Source organism: Coturnix japonica, chromosome 13 (genome assembly GCF_054131305.1).
Source record: "Coturnix japonica strain WE chromosome 13, WE-NBRP24, whole genome shotgun sequence".
In the NCBI taxonomy this organism is placed as follows: Eukaryota; Metazoa; Chordata; class Aves; order Galliformes; family Phasianidae; genus Coturnix; species Coturnix japonica.
This window is the reverse complement of record NC_140675.1, coordinates 14,162,011-14,180,749: the sequence shown is the minus strand read 5'-3', so window position 1 is coordinate 14,180,749 and position 18,739 is coordinate 14,162,011. Positions and strand designations below refer to the sequence as shown.

General features: G+C 46.4%; 3 protein-coding genes across 11 annotated transcripts; 2 read left to right on the top strand and 1 right to left on the bottom strand.

Moving 5' to 3' along the window:
- Positions 1 to 1,007: 1,007 nt before the first annotated feature.
- Positions 1,008 to 5,897, top strand: ZDHHC4 (zDHHC palmitoyltransferase 4). The gene is made up of 6 exons (XM_015876895.3): positions 1,008 to 1,270; positions 2,909 to 2,982; positions 4,153 to 4,331; positions 4,432 to 4,557; positions 4,786 to 5,030; positions 5,599 to 5,897. The coding sequence occupies exons 1-6, from the start codon at positions 1,148 to 1,150 to the stop codon at positions 5,881 to 5,883; spliced, it is 1,032 nt and encodes a 343-aa protein (XP_015732381.2). The 5' UTR covers positions 1,008 to 1,147; the 3' UTR covers positions 5,884 to 5,897.
- Positions 5,898 to 7,048: 1,151 nt separating this feature from the next.
- E4F1 (E4F transcription factor 1) lies at positions 7,049 to 14,699 on the bottom strand. 9 transcript variants are annotated; one of them, XR_014934081.1, is made up of 14 exons: positions 14,400 to 14,655; positions 14,128 to 14,258; positions 13,944 to 14,040; positions 13,285 to 13,490; positions 12,955 to 13,075; positions 12,519 to 12,671; positions 12,028 to 12,194; positions 11,310 to 11,534; positions 10,907 to 11,008; positions 10,577 to 10,794; positions 10,054 to 10,252; positions 9,475 to 9,635; positions 8,788 to 8,850; positions 7,049 to 8,144 (listed from the first exon to the last, which is right to left on the bottom strand). XR_014934081.1 is itself a non-coding variant. In XM_015876893.3 (14 exons), exons 1-14 carry the CDS (start codon positions 14,536 to 14,538, stop codon positions 7,797 to 7,799), a joined length of 2,334 nt encoding a protein of 777 aa, XP_015732379.2. In that variant the 5' UTR covers positions 14,539 to 14,699; the 3' UTR covers positions 7,049 to 7,796. The 9 variants fall into 9 exon arrangements, 4 of the variants coding, with proteins under 4 accessions (XP_015732379.2, XP_085370831.1, XP_085370830.1 ...); XR_014934082.1 differs by having other exon boundaries at positions 11,310 to 11,531; XM_015876893.3 differs by having other exon boundaries at positions 10,907 to 11,012; positions 14,400 to 14,699.
- Positions 14,700 to 14,927: 228 nt separating this feature from the next.
- On the top strand, positions 14,928 to 18,242 carry PGP (phosphoglycolate phosphatase). The gene is made up of 2 exons (XM_015876894.3): positions 14,928 to 15,565; positions 15,940 to 18,242. Exons 1-2 carry the CDS (start codon positions 14,953 to 14,955, stop codon positions 16,263 to 16,265), a joined length of 939 nt encoding a protein of 312 aa, XP_015732380.3. The 5' UTR covers positions 14,928 to 14,952; the 3' UTR covers positions 16,266 to 18,242.
- The last annotated feature ends 497 nt before the right edge of the window (positions 18,243 to 18,739 follow it).

The window sequence follows — 18,739 nt, the reverse complement described above, 5'->3', positions numbered from 1 at the left end:
TCTTGAGGAAGCTCCTTGTTGATCTAAAGAAGGCCATGATATATTTTATAACATGTTTTTAGAAACAGCTGATTTGAAGCAGTAGATACACCATATATTTTAGTAGAGCCCTTTTAGAAATACAGCTGTTGAATTGTCGCACTATGTGATTAATTCTTGCTTGCAAAACTGTAATAGCTTAGAGATGTCGCTAATAGATATGGGTGCAGCATTATTGACTAGAAAGCATGTTGAAATGATGTGAGTAGGCTTATAAAACATCAAAAGAAGCCAGGGCCTCCACATAAAGCTGAATTGTGCCACTGTGGGAGCAGGTTGGGTTGCAATACTCCCCTCTATTCTCCTTATCTTCCAGCACCCAGGCATATAGCATTAAAAGACAGGTTGCCAAACTTATTTCTATCCAAGGATGAGCAGATGTCTGGAAATAATGGCCAAGTGCTGAGTGAGCAGCTTTATGGTTTTGGTACCTATGAATTACTTATAGTTGGCATCCCACTACTGAGCATGCAATGAAGGCAGTCCATACAGAGGGTGAGTGAGGAAGACCACTGGATGAAGGAGCAGTTGTTTGGACTGTGATGAACGATGCCAGCAGGACACAAGTCACAAGAAGAGACCGCGGAGTGGAAACCTCATAAGCCACTACCCGAAATAGGTGCGTGTATGTTAATTATCTCACGTGCAATTGATGAATATGCACCATATCATGGAGGAATCGTGTCATATTTGAAGCACTTATGGTGGAAATACCCCCAGTGCCTCCTGGTGCTGCTGCAGAACACCTGATTGAACTGCAACAAAACTTTGCAGTTAAGTTCCTTCTATTCGCTGCTAAACTGCCGTGGAGCAATGGAGCTCCCATTAGATCTCCGTGCAGGGTTACGAGAGCTGCACAGCGCTCTGACACGACAGCTTTCGCTTTTATTTCTCCTGCTTTCCTTCTCTGTTAATTGCACGGACACAGGACGAGGGCACGGCAGGAGCTCAACCCTGGCACTCCCCCCACCGAAGCCGCCCCTTCCGGGTGCAGCCGGGCCGGGCCGTGCTGTTCCGTGCCGGGCCGTGCTGAGCCTCGGCCTCCATTCGTGGTTCCGGGACAGCCGATGATCTCTTTCCCAGCCCGGTGCAGCTCTCGGAGCAGCGCATGGACTTTCTGCCGCTCCTGCTGCTCTACCTGTGCCTCGTGCTCGCCGTCGCCGTGCTGTACTGCAGCCACGCGGGGAGAGGGGGCGGCCGCCTGGGCCGGGCTGCCAGCACTGCCGGCCAGGTAAGGGCTGAGCACGGCAGAACACGGCAGTGGGTTCGGGGGGCTCCGAACCGGGCCGTGGGGCAGGACTGGGGGGTCAGCTTAACTCTAAGGCTGTATCGCCAGGGAAGGGATAAGGAGATCGTTGAACTTGTGCTGTTTATGAGAGTCTAAACGGACTTTGTGCCCGTTTTGTTCCCAGTATCACTCATCACCGTGGAGAGAAATACGTTATTTCCCCACATTTCTTAACAGGAACTTGTATGAAACATTGCAATCAGCAGCTGATGCACTGCTGTGCTGTGAGCTCCCTGTTTGGAGAAATGCAATTGACATGAAATAAGCAAAGTTAGTCCTAAATAACATCTCCAGGCACTTCATTTTAGATTAATTTCTGGCCCTAATTAATGAGGTGCGTAACTCTGGAAGCGCACTGCAATTGTTTGTTCTCTCTCCATTGAGATCCTTTACAGTGTGCTGTGTGTTAGGAAGTAACCCGGCACACACACAACCCAGCACACACACAACACAGCTGTTTGCAGCATCTCCCACCCCCCGTCTGTGTGCTGAGCTCCACTCGTGCAGGGCAGCTTTGCTCATGTACAGCTCTCATCCTCTCACACCTCCATCACCATCGTGAGAGCTTTTCGCTTTGGTGTCTGAGTTACAAGGAACTGATGCTCTGTGTGCGAGGATATAATAGGCTTGAATATGAGGTTAGGCTGTAATTAGCACACAGCTGGTTTAGTTTTGATTCTGCAGTTGTGTGATGGGTTGTATGTGGTTCTGTCTATAGCGTGTCTCCTTTAAAAGGACTTGTTAACTGGAGCTGCTGATAAGAGGTAGAGCAGTTAAAAGGAAAATATTTAGCATCCTCTCAACTCTACATATGTCTTTTGCCTTCTGGTCTTTCACGTCCGAGATAAAATGCTGTGACTGTGTTTTCTTTCCCTGTCTGCTAGAAATAGGTTCAGCTGCTCTATTTCTTCCACTGATAAAGCAGAGCGTTGCTATAGAGATGTCATCTTCTGAACAGCAGAGCCAAACAATTCCCCAGTCACACACAGTTGCAGAGGATCCCACCGAATGGAGACAGGCAGTTTTCTTCTTCTCCGTGTCTGGCTGTATTGGAAATGGCAATTAGGCAGATGTGGAGCCTGTCAAACTGAGTTGTAGCTGTAGCTGAAGGAGCTGGGGTGCGCGTTGTTGGTTTGTTGTTTTGCTTTTTGGTGTTGTGTATTTGTTTGTTGATCTTTCTGGAGGTCAGCAGGCTTGATCTCTTTGCTTATCTCCCCTTACATCTGTCAGATGTCCCAGTGAAGCATATTGTAGTTGGGAAATTGCTCAGTTCTATCCCCTGCTTAGCCAGTTACACAGTCTATAACCTGATGAAAGCTCCTTATAACTTTCACACATTAACCCAGATACGTTTGTTTGTGCCTGCTGGGCTTCCAGGAATGTGGAACCTCTCTCCCCTTTCAAAAAGCCCAGCAAATGCCAATCAGGAGCTTGTGTGCCCCCAAAATGAGCTTCCTCCCTGCTGATATGGCTCCAATGATCTATAACTGAGGGATTAGCAGCTTATGTTTTTGTTTGAACAGTGCACCAGGTAGAAGTGGTGTGCAATTCAGATAAACACAGTCTTTTTATTGTCCTCAGGTATTGTCATTAATAATCCCCACTTGGCTCCAGGCTGTGACACAGAAGGTGCTCCTCAGGCTCTTTCACACACGGTAATGCACATTTACTTCATGCTTTTGACACTGTTTTTTGCTAATAATTCTGATTACTGTTGGTGTCCTGTTAGTGTTATCCTTAGGTGTTCTCTTCCCATCAGGAGTGCGTGCTGGGATCACAGATTCCCATTGAGGTTTACCACTCTGTTGTCTTGCTGTTACTTGTGTTGAGAAGCCAATACTCTGACATGTCTGAATGTATTTGATGAATAATGTGGCTCAGTAGCTTCCACGGTAACAGATGTTGATCACGCTGGTGGGAATCCACATCCATGGGAGAATTACCGCAAACTCCCTGGCAGCTGCAGAATGAATTCAGGCAGAGCTGGTGATCCCTGCTCTCTCCCCCTCAAATCCCATTACTCTTAGTGCAGCAGCCTGGATGTGCAGGTGGCTCACAGGAAGCTGATGATGTCTATCCTGCTGGATTGAGGTGAATTTAGCAGCATCCTGTAACACCTGGCGCTTTAAGATCTGTTACAGAAACTTCTTAAATACTCATCCTGTGGGGGCAGCAACTCGAGCATGGCAGGTACTTCAGGGGCATCATATTTACAGCTGCTGAATGCACACCTCTGTTGTTTGTTTCCTGCTGTGCAGATTTTCTGGTGTTAGTTAACACCGCCCAAGAGAGAGTGGTTTCACTGTTGAATGTGCAGTCAGCAACGAAGCAATTATCTAATGAGCTTGGTGTAGCTGTCACTGCTACGTTACAGTTTGTGCTGCAGGTATTTTGATCCTGTCAGAACAGCTACCTGTAATATATATACTTACAACATTAGGGTGTTTTAAGAGTGCCTTTCACTTGGGTTTGCTTTGGTTTCATAGCACAGCAGATGTATTTGGGCTGAATGTTTTATAGTCTATTGCTATGGCATGTTTTGGCAGCACCAGGGGACTGTGAGACTACATTCGATTAGCTAGTGGAAACTAATCCAAAGGATGTGCTGATAATGGATGCGAGTTTAGGTGGCATATTTAAAGGAGTGTACGTGTGAAGAAGGGAAGGTGAAGCTACCAGGTGGAGAGAACACTTAATATGCAATCTGTGCTGGCTTGAAAACCTGAAAGAGGTGTCTCCTTGCATTTGCTAAGTCTCTGCTGAGCGTATGTGATCTGTTGATCAAGGTGCTGAGTATTAACTAGACCATCTCTTTGCTGTTGCAGGAACTATTTGTTTGTTATCCTGCACGTAGCCTTGCAAGCAGCAGTTTATGCTGAATACACATGGGAAGTGTTTGTTTACTGCTGGGAGCTGGAGTTCCACCTGGTGCTGCTGCTGCTGCCCTACCTGCTGCTGGTTGGGAACATGGGCTGCTTCGTTCTCTGCTCGTGTGCCAATCCTGGTGAGCTCATGCTGAATGTGGGCTGTGGCTGTTGGAAAATACAACCTAAAAACGTTGCTAATGCCAATACTTTTACTTTTTTGTTTTGATTCTTTCACAGGTGTAGTAACAAAATCAAATCATGCATCACTGATGAAGACTTATGCATATGATGGTGTCTTATTTCAGAAAGGCACTGTGTGTGCTACGTGCAACATGGAAAAGCCAGCCAGATCAAAGCACTGCAGTAAGAACTTCAACTTCCTTGACAAGTGAAATAATACATTCCCAAATTAGTTCTTTGTCAATAATTGCAATTCATACTACATCTGTTTTGTCATCCAGTTCAATGTGCATCTAATTGTGACTGTAATTCTCATTTCCTTTTCTTGAATGCAGAGCTGTCCTAAACTGTCTAAAAATGGAATCGATCACTTAATATCAAATAATTGACTTGTTGCTCACTTTTGACCAGGTTTTTGTGATATCTGTGTACATCGTTTCGATCACCACTGTGTGTGGGTCAACAACTGCATTGGTGCCTTCAATGCAAAGTATTTCTTCCTCTACCTCTTCACCCTGACTGTGATGGCTGCAACCATTGCAATCATCACCGTGGCATTTCTCATCCAAGTGGTGCTGCTGTCAAATGTGATGCACGGGAGTTACATTGATGACCAAGGACAGGAGCATACTGTTGAGATCCTTTTTCTCATCCAGGTAAGCTTACACTAGCTGGGCTGTTAGCCTGTAAAAAGAATTATGTGTGTCTTTGCTTAGGGAGGTCTTCAAGTCCACCTGTTCTCACAGGCTGAATGTAGTCAGATGGCAGTTTTTTACTCATTTATACAGCTATTTAAGTTTAGAAAACTCACTGAAGACTACTTTAACAATATGGGGTTTTTCTCGTTGCATTTTGCTCACATTCTCATTCATTGGATTTTTGTGTCTCAGCTGCTTTAACTCAGCAGATCTGGTACATGAAAATGACAGCATTCCAGTGACCATCTATTTTAGTATGGTTTAGGAAATGGCCATCAGTCCTTGAGATAAGAATGGTAAAGCAGGACCCTTCTACCCTGGAATTTAGACCCCTGAATATTTTCTCACACATTTAAGCTGATTTTAAGTGACAGAGTCTCTCTGGTACTTCAGTCATTTCACTTTCCATTCCCTTCATCCATTTCTATAGTATGGCAGCGAGGTGATGTGTAACAAATGCTGTATTCTATTATGCCATGTGATTTAATAACCCAACTTTGTAACCAAATCATTCTTTTCTTTGCAGCACCTCTTCTTGACTTTTCCTAGGATCGTATTCATGCTTGGTTTTGTTATTCTTCTCACACTTATCCTGGGTGCATACAGCTCTTTCAACCTTTACTTGGCCTTAACCAACCAAACTTTCAACGAGTGGTATAAATGCAGAAGATACAGGTATTTCCATCAACTAACACTGCAGCCTTGTGACACACAAGCTGTCTACAGAAATGTTTACACTAAAGGAGTCTGGATGAATTTAAAGGAAATCTTTAAGTCTCCTGCAGTGCTGGAAAGAAAGAAGAAAAAATGAAGATAATGCTCTTCGTTGTGGGTTGTGAGTTACTTTAGTAGATCTTATGTACATCTTCCTGCAGGAGACCTTAGAGGAACATAGCGATGCCACACATATGGAAGTGGTAAATGTCTGAATGCACTGATTTGTCTCTTACTTACACTGTGTTTGCACTGCAGAAAGATAGTGAGTCACAGCTGACGGCAATGTGCTGATTAACAGTGCCTCAGCAGAACTCTATTTAAGTTACTCAGTGAGATCCTGCTAACAAACTTGCTGGAGATGCAGGTGTGGACCAGCAGATCACAGTGAGTTTCTCTGTGCAGAAGCAAGGGAAGAGCTTAACAAAGAGCTGTCGTGAGCTTTGAGGAAGCTTCATCTTTTTGTGAGTATCTTTGCTTGGCCGATGTTTAAGCTGTTAACAGTGAGTAGGAGTTGCATACATTCAGCTACAAAACAGGAATACTCAGATTCAGCAGTTTGCAGAGTCAATGTTGTACAGCAGATTTGAATGAGCATGGAACGCCTGGCTTTCAGAAGGGAAACTTAGCATTACTAAAGTAGTGGACTCGTGATAAAACATCAGCATCCTGAAAAGGGTATTAAAAATTGAGCTCTGGAGATGCAGGTTCTGGCAGATTACGAGCTTAATCCATCTGGCATTTCTCATTTTCATTCTGTTGTTTGAAATCCTGACCCTGCTGTAGGTATTTCTTTGCATTTTGCTGTAAGGGAAGTTAATGGCAACTGAAGTTGATTCTTGGGCTGCCCTCCTGTGTTCGCTGAATGGACCCCGTTAGAGGTACAGCAGTAATATGGTTTTTCTACTTCTATACTGGGATGCCTCTGATTAACTCCAAAGGGCGATTTATCAGGCTTAAAAAAAAGAAACAACCAAAAAAACACCCTCTGACTTAACCTTCAAAGAGAGATGTACATTTATGGCTATGAAAGTAACCTTCTGTAATCCCTCTGACTGGAATTTAGCTGTAGATCACTTGAAAGGTCTCCAGAAGCATAGATGAACAAATCTGAGCTTGTAGAGATTTGCTTGGGGTGAAAAGTTCTTTGACTCACCAAAGGATGAGGGTTTCTTAAGCACAATGTTATGTGCCCTGTTCTTTTCTCCTTCTGTAAGTGCTTCTGAATGATAATATAGCAGGAAATAACAGGAAAAGCGTAATAAGAACTTTAAATAACTTTATTATTAAAAATGTATTTACATGCCTAATCTGTACAATATGCAATTACAAATCCATATATGGTTCTAAAAAATTAATGTACAATATGGCTTTACACACCAACAGACCAGCTCTCAGAGTAGCCTGTCTGGCTTGGCAAGGGTACAATGATGTGTTCTTTATAGACCAGTACATAAGGCTACTTGTCCAGGATATAAAATACTTTAAAAAAAAAGACAATACTGCAGTACCGTGCCTTAGGAGGAGTAAAGTAGTGAGGTTAAAGGCGAGAAAGCGTTTGACTGGTGGTAAATGCACACCAGAACTTCTTAGGTTTGGTTTTCTTGGTTTGTTTTAAATGCATATGATTAATTTTAGTCATCTCTTCTGAGTCCCTAACGTACTTGCTTCACTTTATGAACCCTTTTAAACACCAAGATGCTGCTGTCCTATGGTCAGAGGTAAATGCTTTGCAAAGGAATTTCCTTTATTTGAAGGAGCAGCACAAAAAAACTCTCAAATATGACATAGTGGTCACTTTCACAGTAAGCCCATGCAGAGGGCTTTAAATACTGTCATTCCCATTTTAAACAGAAAACAGCTCAGGGCTGTACGATCCTGTTAAGCCATTTACCTATAGAAACATTCTCTCTCCTGCTCTCTGAACAACTGTAATGACAAACCTAGGACTGATCAAATTCCCTAACCTGGAGACAAACAGTAACTTTAACATCTGTAATGTGCTGCTCATTACACAATCACAGTCTGGACTTCCACCTCCCCTTCCTGGGAGGCAATAACAAACTCTCCTGTATGTTGCATTATTTCAATGTCCTCTGATGCCACCATTGTCACTGTTGCTTCTTCTGTCTCAATGCTACCTTCTGTTGTCAGCACTGCTCCTTCTCCAATGGCAGAAGCCAGTGTCATAGCGACTTGCTCTGTGAGGCTTTCAGGGGTTGCAATGGTGATGGTGTCTGCAGCATCTGTGGTTACTTCGGAGTTTTCTGCCACGGTGACGTTCTGTACGATGATCTGATGACCAGAGTTTGCTTGATTTACTATTTGTTGTACAACCTTCATAATGTGACTGTCAACCTACATTATGAGAAAAGAGGCCAAGTTATTTCTTGACGTGTTGCATTGTTATAAGTACAGTCATCACCACAGCTGAAAACCATGCTTGATAATCAGCAGTGCAGTACAGCAAGTGGTATTTAGTTCCTGTTTCCTCCAGCTGTTCATTGAAGTGCTCATAAACCCATGAAAAGCAGAGTCTAGGAACATGTACCTTGTGTTACTGAAGATGTTTTTCCAGCAGGGTACCTCCTGGACTTAAGTCAAAGTACTGTTTGTGGCAAAATCTTAACAATGCGTACTTAGTTGTTCAAGACAGGCTGGCTACAACTGAAGAGCCTCTGATTCACAACAACCACTATTTCTAGCCTTCAGGAGTTCATTAAGAGGATAATTTCTCAAAGGCTGAAGTGGCATCGTACAATTCTACTTAGCCAGCAGCTACTGTCCCATGTACTAAGAACTAAAGGTTATTAGCCTCCATCACTGACAGCGTATAGGGTTAGAATGAGCTTTGTTCAAACTCTGTATGGCCACTGTTACTATTTTATACAGACAAGTCTGCAGAACTACTTCTTTAGCATGACTTCCAGATACTAAAAGTAGTTCCTTACACCTACAGGGGAGTCACAGGAAGAACAGTGTAAGTAAATGGCTGATTTACCTCATGTCTTGTTCCCTCCATTATTTCAGTAGCTTCACTGGTCTCCATATCTTCAGTCGCAGTCTTGAAAGACAAACCAGGGTAATTCCTTTTTTAGATTATTAGTTTTTTAAAAAGTTCTATTTCCAAGATAAAAGGTATCACAATCTTTTATAAAATCATCCCATTTCCCCCCACAATGCATTAAGTGCTCTAAAGAAAACTGCTTCAATTTTTCTCCAAATCCCATTATAAATGGCTACTTCACAGCAACGCAGAGTGCTCAGAAATCTCTGTAAGAGGGCGTCCTTTCTCAGCAGGATTCTGCCAACTGGCAGATTTTTCTCCTATTAGTTGCAGCCCCAATGTTTACTATGGCAGCACTAAACAGACTCAATGAATGGGCTGTTATTCTGCACAGATGAGAGCTGGCTCCTTGTCACAAAGGAGGAGAAAGTGAATTGCATCAGTTGTTGCTTTTTGATGGCCACGGAGTTTAAAAACTGTTTCAGACAAAATAAGCTAACGAGAAATGGGAGAGGAATAAACTGAAGCTGAAGGAAAGATGGAGTGTGAGAAGTCAGAAAATCTTGAACAGTTAGAAGTTCTTAGTCCTGGCCTTCTGATTAACTACTGCCAGCCTTCCCCACGTCCTCAGTTTCCTGCCTGTTACGTGGAGGAAAACAAAGCTGCTTGCTCACTTCTTACCTCAATGATGTATTCCTGAGTGTCTGCCACCACTGAAGAAAACTCTACCAAAACAGTATGAGGATCCTCAGAGATGACTGTTGCAGCTAAATTGTCAGCTGACTGGCTTTCCTCAGACACTATCACTTCTTCCACCTCTTTCAAAGCCAGAAGGCAGCCACCTGAATGGAATTCCAGAAATGCCATAAAAAAGCAATTTACATAACCCATGGAAATATGGGAATACCTGGCAAATGCCATGCAAAGCTAATGAGACCCCTTTAGCAAGATACCACTGACAAAGTGCCAACAATCAGCAGGCTTCAATCCTACCGAGCTGACTAATGATCTAGAAGAGGTCCACACAATATTACTGACTGGGGTAGACTGGAGAAAAAAACAAGAAGTCTGTGTCTCTGTATCTGCAACACAGATGCAGATAAACAAATGGCCTTCGATGGAGATCATTAGAACCACTCTAAATATTTCACACCCTGAAAAATCACCATCTTTCTGCCAAAAAGCAACTTGTCCAAACCTGATCCTGGAAGAAAGCAGCATCTGCCCTTACTACAATGGAGACAAACTCAGCCATCTCACCTTTTGTCTTTAAGTGCCTGTTGAGAGTGCCGTGCTCTGCGAAACCTCTCCCACACTTGTAACACTTGAAAGGCTTTTCCCCTGTGTGATGGCGGATGTGGCGGACCAGAGAGCCCTTCTCCCTAAAGCCCCGGCTGCAATACTGACACACATAAGGTTTGTCCTCCAGATGTGTACGGAAATGAACCTGCTGGGCATTCTGTAGAGAGAGAAGTACCAAGAGCAGCTAAAGGGAATGACTAAATCAAGCAGGCAATATTTAGCTTCCAATGTAAAAGTCACATGTTTGAGGACTTCTCACCTAAGACATGATAAAGAAGGCTGTGTTATTAGTTTTTGTACGTGAAGGAACAGTTTCCTCAGAGCTATGAATTAAGTCTGCCCCTCTTGTCCCTACTGATACAGAAGTGTCTTCTGCTCTTGTAAGAGGAAGGGAGCTGGCATTTCTTCAGTAGTGAAGCCTCCCAGCTTATCCCAAACCCAAGGAAACTCTCATGGCAAACCTGACACAAGGCAGACACACCTTGGTTTTGTACCGCTTGCCACACTTTGGACAGGAATATGGTCGCTCATCAGAATGCACCCTTCGATGGCCCTTCACGTGTGCAATAGTCTTGTAGAGCTTGCCACACTCTCCACAGCGGAAACGCCGTTCATTGACGTGCACCTCCTGATGCTTTTTTAACAGGTAACCCTTCGTGAACTCTTTGCCACATTCCTCGCACTTAAAAGGCTTGTAATCTGGAGAGAGAGAAATGGCAGATGTGCTTTAAATTGGCCCCTTCATAAAACTCTACTTCTGCAGATGCCAAGCAAGTCCATTTTAGACAACAGCTATGCACTACAGTCTTACCTAAATGTCCTTTGATGTGCATTTCAAGGGAAGCAGCTTCACTAAAAGCTTCGTTACAGTGAGGGCAAACGTAACTTTTGTACCCATTTGTTCTTTCTGCATCTGTCTATTGGAAAGAAAATGGTACAGTATATATGTATTTTTACTGCTCTGTACAGTAAGTTTTGGTAACTAAATTCCCAATTAAATTCCCAGCTTTCACACCTCACCCCCCCAAAAAAAGACTGATGTTGTTGATATGAATGTGCAGTAAAATGCATGAAAAACAAGCAATAAAAACTGGCACAAAGACAAAGGGACAAGGAGAGGTGCATGCAAGATAAGGTGCAGGGTGGTTAGGACTGCACTACTGTTCACAACCAAGTGCAGGCACAAGAAATTAATCTACAAAGTGCAAACATACAGGCTCTGATTGTTCTGTTTCAGCGTGTTGTTCCCCACATGGCTCCTCTTCTGCTTCCAGCACTTCATTTTTTACTTCTGTCGCAGCTACAGCAGGTTCATCTGCCTTCTGCATTTCTTCCACAGCAACTCTCTCTATCACGATGCCAGAATTCCTCATGGCCTGCCTCAGCAGATTCTCACTGTTTGTTTCCCCATCACATGACAACTCCTTAGGATGTGACTGCTAGAGGAATAAAATAGTCCAAAACTTGGTATTACAAATACATGGGCTTTTTATTGTTGTTTTGAACAGCAATATTATTAAGACTATAACCAAGGTTGACCGATGCTGTGGAATTTGGTTGAAGAATTAATACGGGAGTGATCTTGGACTGGGAAGATGAGACCAATCTGTACTCTGACAACACACAGTTCAAGGAATAAGCTTTTGCTCCTATCAGAATCTTGAAGCAGTGCATGTTCAATGTAAACAGCTTCTCACATTTTCCGTTGTTCGTTAATGGACCCTGTGCATCTCAATGTATGCTTCACACTCAACCAAGGCCAAAGCAGAGTTTGCCTTCTTTGCTATCAGATGAGAGAGGAGCTAATTATCTATTTATTTTTCATTGCACAGATTTATACTTAGCATTTAAGAAAATGGCACGAGGTAAAAACCCTTCAAACCACTTCTTGCATAAAATACATGACAGGTATTCAAGAGAAATGACACTCACGTCTTCATCCAGAGATTTTGCATCTACAACAGGCAGCTCCTGCATTTGGACATGGACTTCATGAAGAACGTTGCCTTTTGCATCTGTCACGAGGTGAATCACAGGTGAGGTCTCGATGGATTCACTCGCTATTGATGGAACAGTTTCTGAGCTTGAACTACAGGACCCTACAAGAAAATGAGCAGAATGGATCACCTGATGCACTGCCCATCCCCCATTGATTTACTGTGCAATAAATGTGTCTTAGAATATAAAGTGCCTGTTAAAACCATCCTTGTAACAGGTGCTCAAATGTTCTTTATAGTAAATGCCAGGCTATTTGCAGTTAGTTAATAGTTTTGATCTATATAAAAAAGGACTGTTTTTAGGGTAAGAGAGAAACTTAATATCAATACAAAATGCTTCTTAAATGTAAAAGAATATATAGTTCAAGTGCCAGGATCGTGCTTAGTTTTATCAGACGCAAGACAGTTATTCACAGCATCACTGACCTGTGGGCAAATCATCTTTATTGACAACTATTTCCTTGTTCATGTTGAAGCGAATTTTTTCAGTGCAAGGTGTCAGAGATTTCAGATGCCGAGTCAATGCTCCTGATTCCCGGAAGCTTTTCCCACATTTCTTACATTTGTAAGGTCTTTCATCTGAGAATGACAAGAAGCAAAATACGAGTATTAAACCCACAGCTGTCAGTTTAAGTTCTGTATGACAGACTTAAAGAAGAGTGATTTCAACCACTTCCAGCAAGAAGATTATGCTTATCTCACAACCCTGCGCTGCCTCCCAGCACCCCAGACATGAGGGAACTCAACAGTCTCAACTCAGCTTAGTGGAAGATGAAAGCAACAGTAAACTGCACTCTGAAGTATGCTGGATAACAACACATAGCGCACCCCAGCAACAAGGAGCAATTTGGAGCTCTCTTACCAGTATGACGCCGATGGTGTCGAATCAGAGACCCCTTTGTCCTGAAGGAAGTTCCACAGAGTTTACATTCATAGTCCTTCCTGCTGCTGTGAGTGATCATGTGAGCTTTGAGGATGCTTGCCTGGGGTAGGAATCGCATTATGAAAGAAGTTTCAAACAAGTTAAATATTTTACATTTCAATGCTAAAGAGCAAAAATGTTTGTTTTCAAAGGTGAAGTTCTAATTTCAAAGTATATCACGCTGTAGGAAAGCAAACTGTTATCAAGTCTTGTCTTAGTCTAATAGCCTCAATATAGTGCAAACCCAAACAGCACGGAAGTTATACTTACTGTTTTAAATGTCTTCTGGCACAACTCACACACATACCGCCCTTCTTTGTTGACCAGCAGCTTAACCTTTATCAGCTCTGTGGCAATATCCTGCTCCTGCTCATCGGGGTTGCCTTGCTCTTCAGTGACATCGCCATCAATGTGACCATTTGGGTTTTCAAACACGTGGTCTCCTGCCACAATGACTTCTTTTATGTGCCCGCTACCTGGGAAAAGGACACAGCCAGTTACGTTCTGTACTGAAGACAGGTTTATGTCCTTGGAGGTGTTTCAAGACCAGGTTGGACAGGGCTCTGGGCAACCTGATCTAGTAAAGGTGTATGTTTGGTAGCCCTGCTAGGCAGGGGGGTTGGAACTACATGATCCTTGAGGTCCCTTCCAACCCGGGTCATTCTGTGATTCTGTGAACGTATTGCTCCAGCATTTCACGTGGTAGGAAGGAAAAGACAGATGCCTTAAGGCTGGAATGCTTGTCTTTGTAAAGTTTTTGTTATTGATGTTAGGATGGATGTTTTGGAATGAAAGCTTTTGCATCCTGAGGACAATGTTCAGCCCTGGGAACGTAACACAGAAATGTCATTTCTTGGCCCCAGGGAAGGATGCTGGACAGGCGAACCAACCCCTGCCACGGAGGGATCTAAAGGCAGCACCGCGCTCACCTACGATCGCTGACGCGTTGCTGATCTCCTCCGCTATCGAGGATGCTTCAACAACGATATGAGCAACAGTTATGGACTCCTCAACAGCGGGAACGACCTGTGGGGGCACAGACGGTGTCAGCGGGAAGGGCCGAGTCACGGCGCTGCCCTCAGCCCTTAAACGGGCACCGGGACCCGCTGTCACCTTCGGTTCCTCGGTGCCGAGGGGCGGCTCCGGGCCGCGCTGGCATCGCTTCTGGATCTTGTGCTGCACAAACTCCTCCAGGGACGTGAACTCCGCCTGGCAGCGCCCGCACTTGTGCACGTCATCCTCGTCTGCAACGGAAATTCGGTCGGCGGGTTCGGAAACTGCCGGGGATCGGCCCCGAACCGGAGCTGAGGCCGCTCCTAACGAGCCCCGTCTCGGCCGGGCACCCGCCGCCCCCCGGCCCCGCTCCGCCCGGGCCCCGCCGGTACCTTCCTCGCTGAACGGCGCCTGGAGGCTGAGGAAGGAGCCGGGCCCGGAGCCCGGTGCCGCCGCCGCCCCCTCCCGCTCCTCGGCTGCTGCTGCCGTAAGCGCCGCCGGCCCCGCGCTCGTTGCCACCGCGGCCTCCATGTCGCAACGCGCCGCACCGCCAAGATGGCGGCTTTACGGCCGTGTCGTCATAACAACGGGCCGCGTGCCGCGGGACGGCGCCAAAAAGGGGCTCGGCGGGAAACGCGGCCACGAACGGAGGGTTCCGGGAGCGCCCTCAGCCCGGCGACATCCGGGAATCTAACGAGTTACGGAGCGAGGCGGCGGGGCCGCCCAACCGGCTCGGACCACCAGCGGACGTCAGCCAATAGCGGTGCGCGGGGGGCGGGGCCGTGAGGAGGGTGGCCAATGAGAGCGGAGCAAGCCGGCCGCGCGGCAGGGCGTGGGGAGGTCCGCACGGCCGGTGTCGTCCAATGGGCGCGAGGGCCGGGCGTTGAGCGGCCAATGGGAGCGGCGGGGGGGTGGGCTGCGCTCGGAAGCGCGGCTGAGACTGTCATGGCGGCCACGGGCGGGCGGCGCTGCCGGCGGTTGGAGGGCGATGCGGCGCGGGCCGTGCTGCGCGGCGCCGACACGCTGCTGTTCGACTGTGACGGCGTGTTGTGGCGGGGCGAGGCGGCGCTGAGCGGGGCACCGGCGGCGTTGGGCCGTTTGGCGGCGTCGGGCAAACGTCTGTGCTACGTGACCAACAACAGCAGCCGCACGCGGGTCGCCTACACCGAGAAGCTGCGGCGTCTCGGTTTCCCTCCCGCCGAGCCCCGCCACGTGTTCGGCTCCGCGTTCTGCGCCGCCCGGTACCTGCGCCAGGCGCTGCCCGACGGAGCCGCCGCCTTCGTGCTGGGCAGCCCCGCGCTGTCCGCCGAGCTGGACGCCGCCGGGATCCCGCACCTCGGGCCCGGCCCCGCCGCCCTGCCCGGCCCCGCGCCCGCTGACTGGGCCCAGGCGCCGCTGGAGCCGGCGGTGCGAGCCGTGCTGGTGGGGTTCGACGAGCACTTCAGCTACGCCAAGTTGTGCCAGGCGCTGCGTTACCTGCTGCGGGACCCCGGCTGCCTCCTCGTCGGAACCAACCGCGACAACCGGCTGCCGCTGGAGGGAGGATCCGCCATCCCCGGTACCGGGCGTGGGGGTCGGGGCTGGACGGAGCCGCTTCTGTCCGCCGCTTTGCTTTGGGGCGGCTCCGCGCCGTGATTCTTGATCTGATTGCGGGGATTCCTGCCATGAGTTGCACTCGATGATCCGTACGGGCCCCTTCAATCACCGTGTTCTGTGATTTATTTTCCTGGCATGGCAGTTCCTGCTTTATCTCGGTGCAGATTGTCCCCCCCCCCTCCCCACCTTCCTTGCAGGCTTTACACACGGCCTGGCCGGCTTCTAAATGCCCCCTGTGCAAAGCTGGGTTTTTGAAGTACCCTACATATGATTCTGTGCCGTCTCCTGCAGATGCTGAGTCCTCTGCAGCCCTTAATCGCTATTTCTCTCTCCCAGGGACCGGCTGCCTGGTAAAAGCTGTAGAGACAGCGGCAGAGCGTGAGGCTTTCATCGTCGGGAAGCCCAACCGTTATATATTTGACTGCGTGGCCAGCGAGTTTGACATCGACCCCGCACGCACCATCATGGTGGGGGATCGGCTGGACACGGACATCCTGATGGGCAACACCTGCGGCCTCACCACCCTGCTGACACTCACTGGGGTCAGCACGTTGGAGGAAGTGAGAGGGCACCAGGAGAGTGACTGCCCTGCCCGGCAGAGCCTGGTGCCTGATTACTATGTCGATAGCATAGCTGACCTTCTTCCAGCACTCGAGGATTAATAGAGCAGAACGTTGGCAGCCCTGGAAGCCGGGCCCCAATTAATCATCTCGTGGCAGTAACGTACTCATTATGATACCACCTGAAGTTAGCAGCCCTTAGGTTTTTAACCCTTGTGTCCTCTTGGTCTGATTTTGTTTACATCTCAGTCTTTTAAAATGCACTTTGAAACAAAGAGGGCATTATGGTGTCACCCGAGTCTCGTGGGTTTGGAGCTTTTTATTTTTAAATGATAAACAACACATAAAGCCAAACGTTTGTGAAACTCGGTGTCATGTTGTTCTCTAGGCTGAGCTGAGGAAAGCAGAGCCAATAGAGCTGAGGAAGAGAACCCAGCAACTTGCAGCGTGTCCTCCTGACAGATTGGGGCTCAGTCTGATTTATTCAGGGAAATGACTTTTGGAGTGTCTAGGAACTTAGCAGCTGTGCTTGGGAATGCTTGCGGTGGCTGACAGAATTAGCATTTGGCCTTTGGATTGATTGAGTCTTTTTTCTTTCCAGATCGGGTCTCATTCTGCAGTATGACCCACGTTAAGTGTGACTTAGGAACTGACAGCCGGGTCTCCTTTGTGTGGCTGTTACAAATTGCACTTGTAATGCAGATTAGGGTGATTCCACATGCAAAATACAAGTAGTGTTTTCTGTATGCTGTAGTTGTCCGAGTGTTGGGTGTATGTGTAAAGTACATGTACATACAAACATACAAGAACTACCCTAATCCTAACTCTTATGTCAGAGTATATTTAAAATATAAATTTAAGTATAGTATATGATAATATATCTTCTTTCCCAGGAGGGAAGCTAAGAGGAATGTACGTCGCTGATCACAAAGGTTTTAATTCTCATTAGCTTATGCATTTGATAATGCAGAAAGTATGTAACCACATAGGACTGTCCTTCACTCCTGCTGTCCCCAGAAGTAACTAGATTGATCAGATGCCAGGTTCGCTTTTGTTCTTCCCTCAGCATGGAAGCAGCTGCCTGCCTTGGTTTTAGCTGTAGGGTATGAGTCAGGGCTCGGTCTGCACCTGTAGTCAGTCCCCCCACTGCACCTCTCCACCAAAGTAAACCTGGAAGAGAACCAGCTGTATATGACAACAGCACGTGCTTCCTTTAAATATCTGAACTTAATATCTTCCTTGTGTGGCTGGTATGGGGGCCTGGCACGAGCTGCTTGGCTGAAGAGTGTTTGCTTGCTCAGGTGATGATTTTATTTTGATCCCTAGGTAGCTTTTGTGTGATGCGTAGCTCAGGCTATGGGATAGATTTTTATTCAGGCTAACTTGAAGGCTATGGTTCCAAGCTTTTGTATCACAGAATCAAGTGGGAAATTATATATGCAAATAACATTATTTTATGTATAGATTCAACTGTTGCTAGTTAAATTTAAGCACTGACCTTCCTTCATTTCCCGTTGTTCGGTTGAATAGCTCTAGTTGTATCCCATTTCCCTCCACTCAGACACTAGAAATAAGTAGATTTACCACCTTGTTGGTGCAGCAATAACTGTGCAGCCCATTATTATCATTCCGTGTTATGAGAGTATTAGCTGGATCTCGTAAAAGACTTCCATAATTCAGAGTTGGGTAAGGAAGCACAAATAACCTCTTCCCTGTTCTTGTCTCTATCTGGAAGGCTTGCAAAAGTCAGGGAAACTTTCACATTACTGGGGTTACACAGAAATGGGCATTGTGGGTTTAATGCAGGTAGGATCCAATGTGTTCTTCAGTTCACTTCCTTCATTTGGTGCTTCTGATTTCAGAATATGTCAAGTAAATGAATACACGCCAGGTGAGGCATTCGGCCTCTTGGAGCAGCACGCTGTCCCTGTTGAGCACTGTTCACTGTACAACCCGTACCTCGATTCACATATGCTGAAATGTATTGGTGAAGGTGTCAATTATGCTTCAGAACTCTGTATCAACTTCCCAACGGTTTTTAACCCTCTACTTGAGTTCACATTAAACTTGCAAACCTGCTTTTCCTTTGCACTGTCTTGTTTTGTGTGCTGGGAGTTAAGGATATGTTTGTATTGACCATCTCTGCTCCTTATGTAGAGTATTAGTGTATTAGTATTAGACTATTAGTGAATGAAGCCAACTCTGCAGCATACTGCTTCTGTTTGGGTGCCTGGAGCTGTATGGGGCTCTTAGCATTGGCTAAGACACATAAACTTACTCTCTTATGTGGACATAGAAAGTCTGGATATGGGGAACATGCTATTTCTGTGTTGCAATCTCTGGTGTTAAGCCTTGCTGAAGCAGCTGGTAGACTGCAGCAGGAGGTTTCCTTTATGCTTTCTCATCTGTTTGCAGAAGCAGAGCTGGTGGTCAGACTGTTTCAGCACTGTTCCTCTTTGCATCAGAGCAGCAGCATGGGACACTGAGTGATGGCTGGCTGGTTGGGACATACTGACCTTGTGTTCAGTTGCACCTGAGCAGTCATGTACCCCAGAAGTAGCGTGCTAGGGGATTGC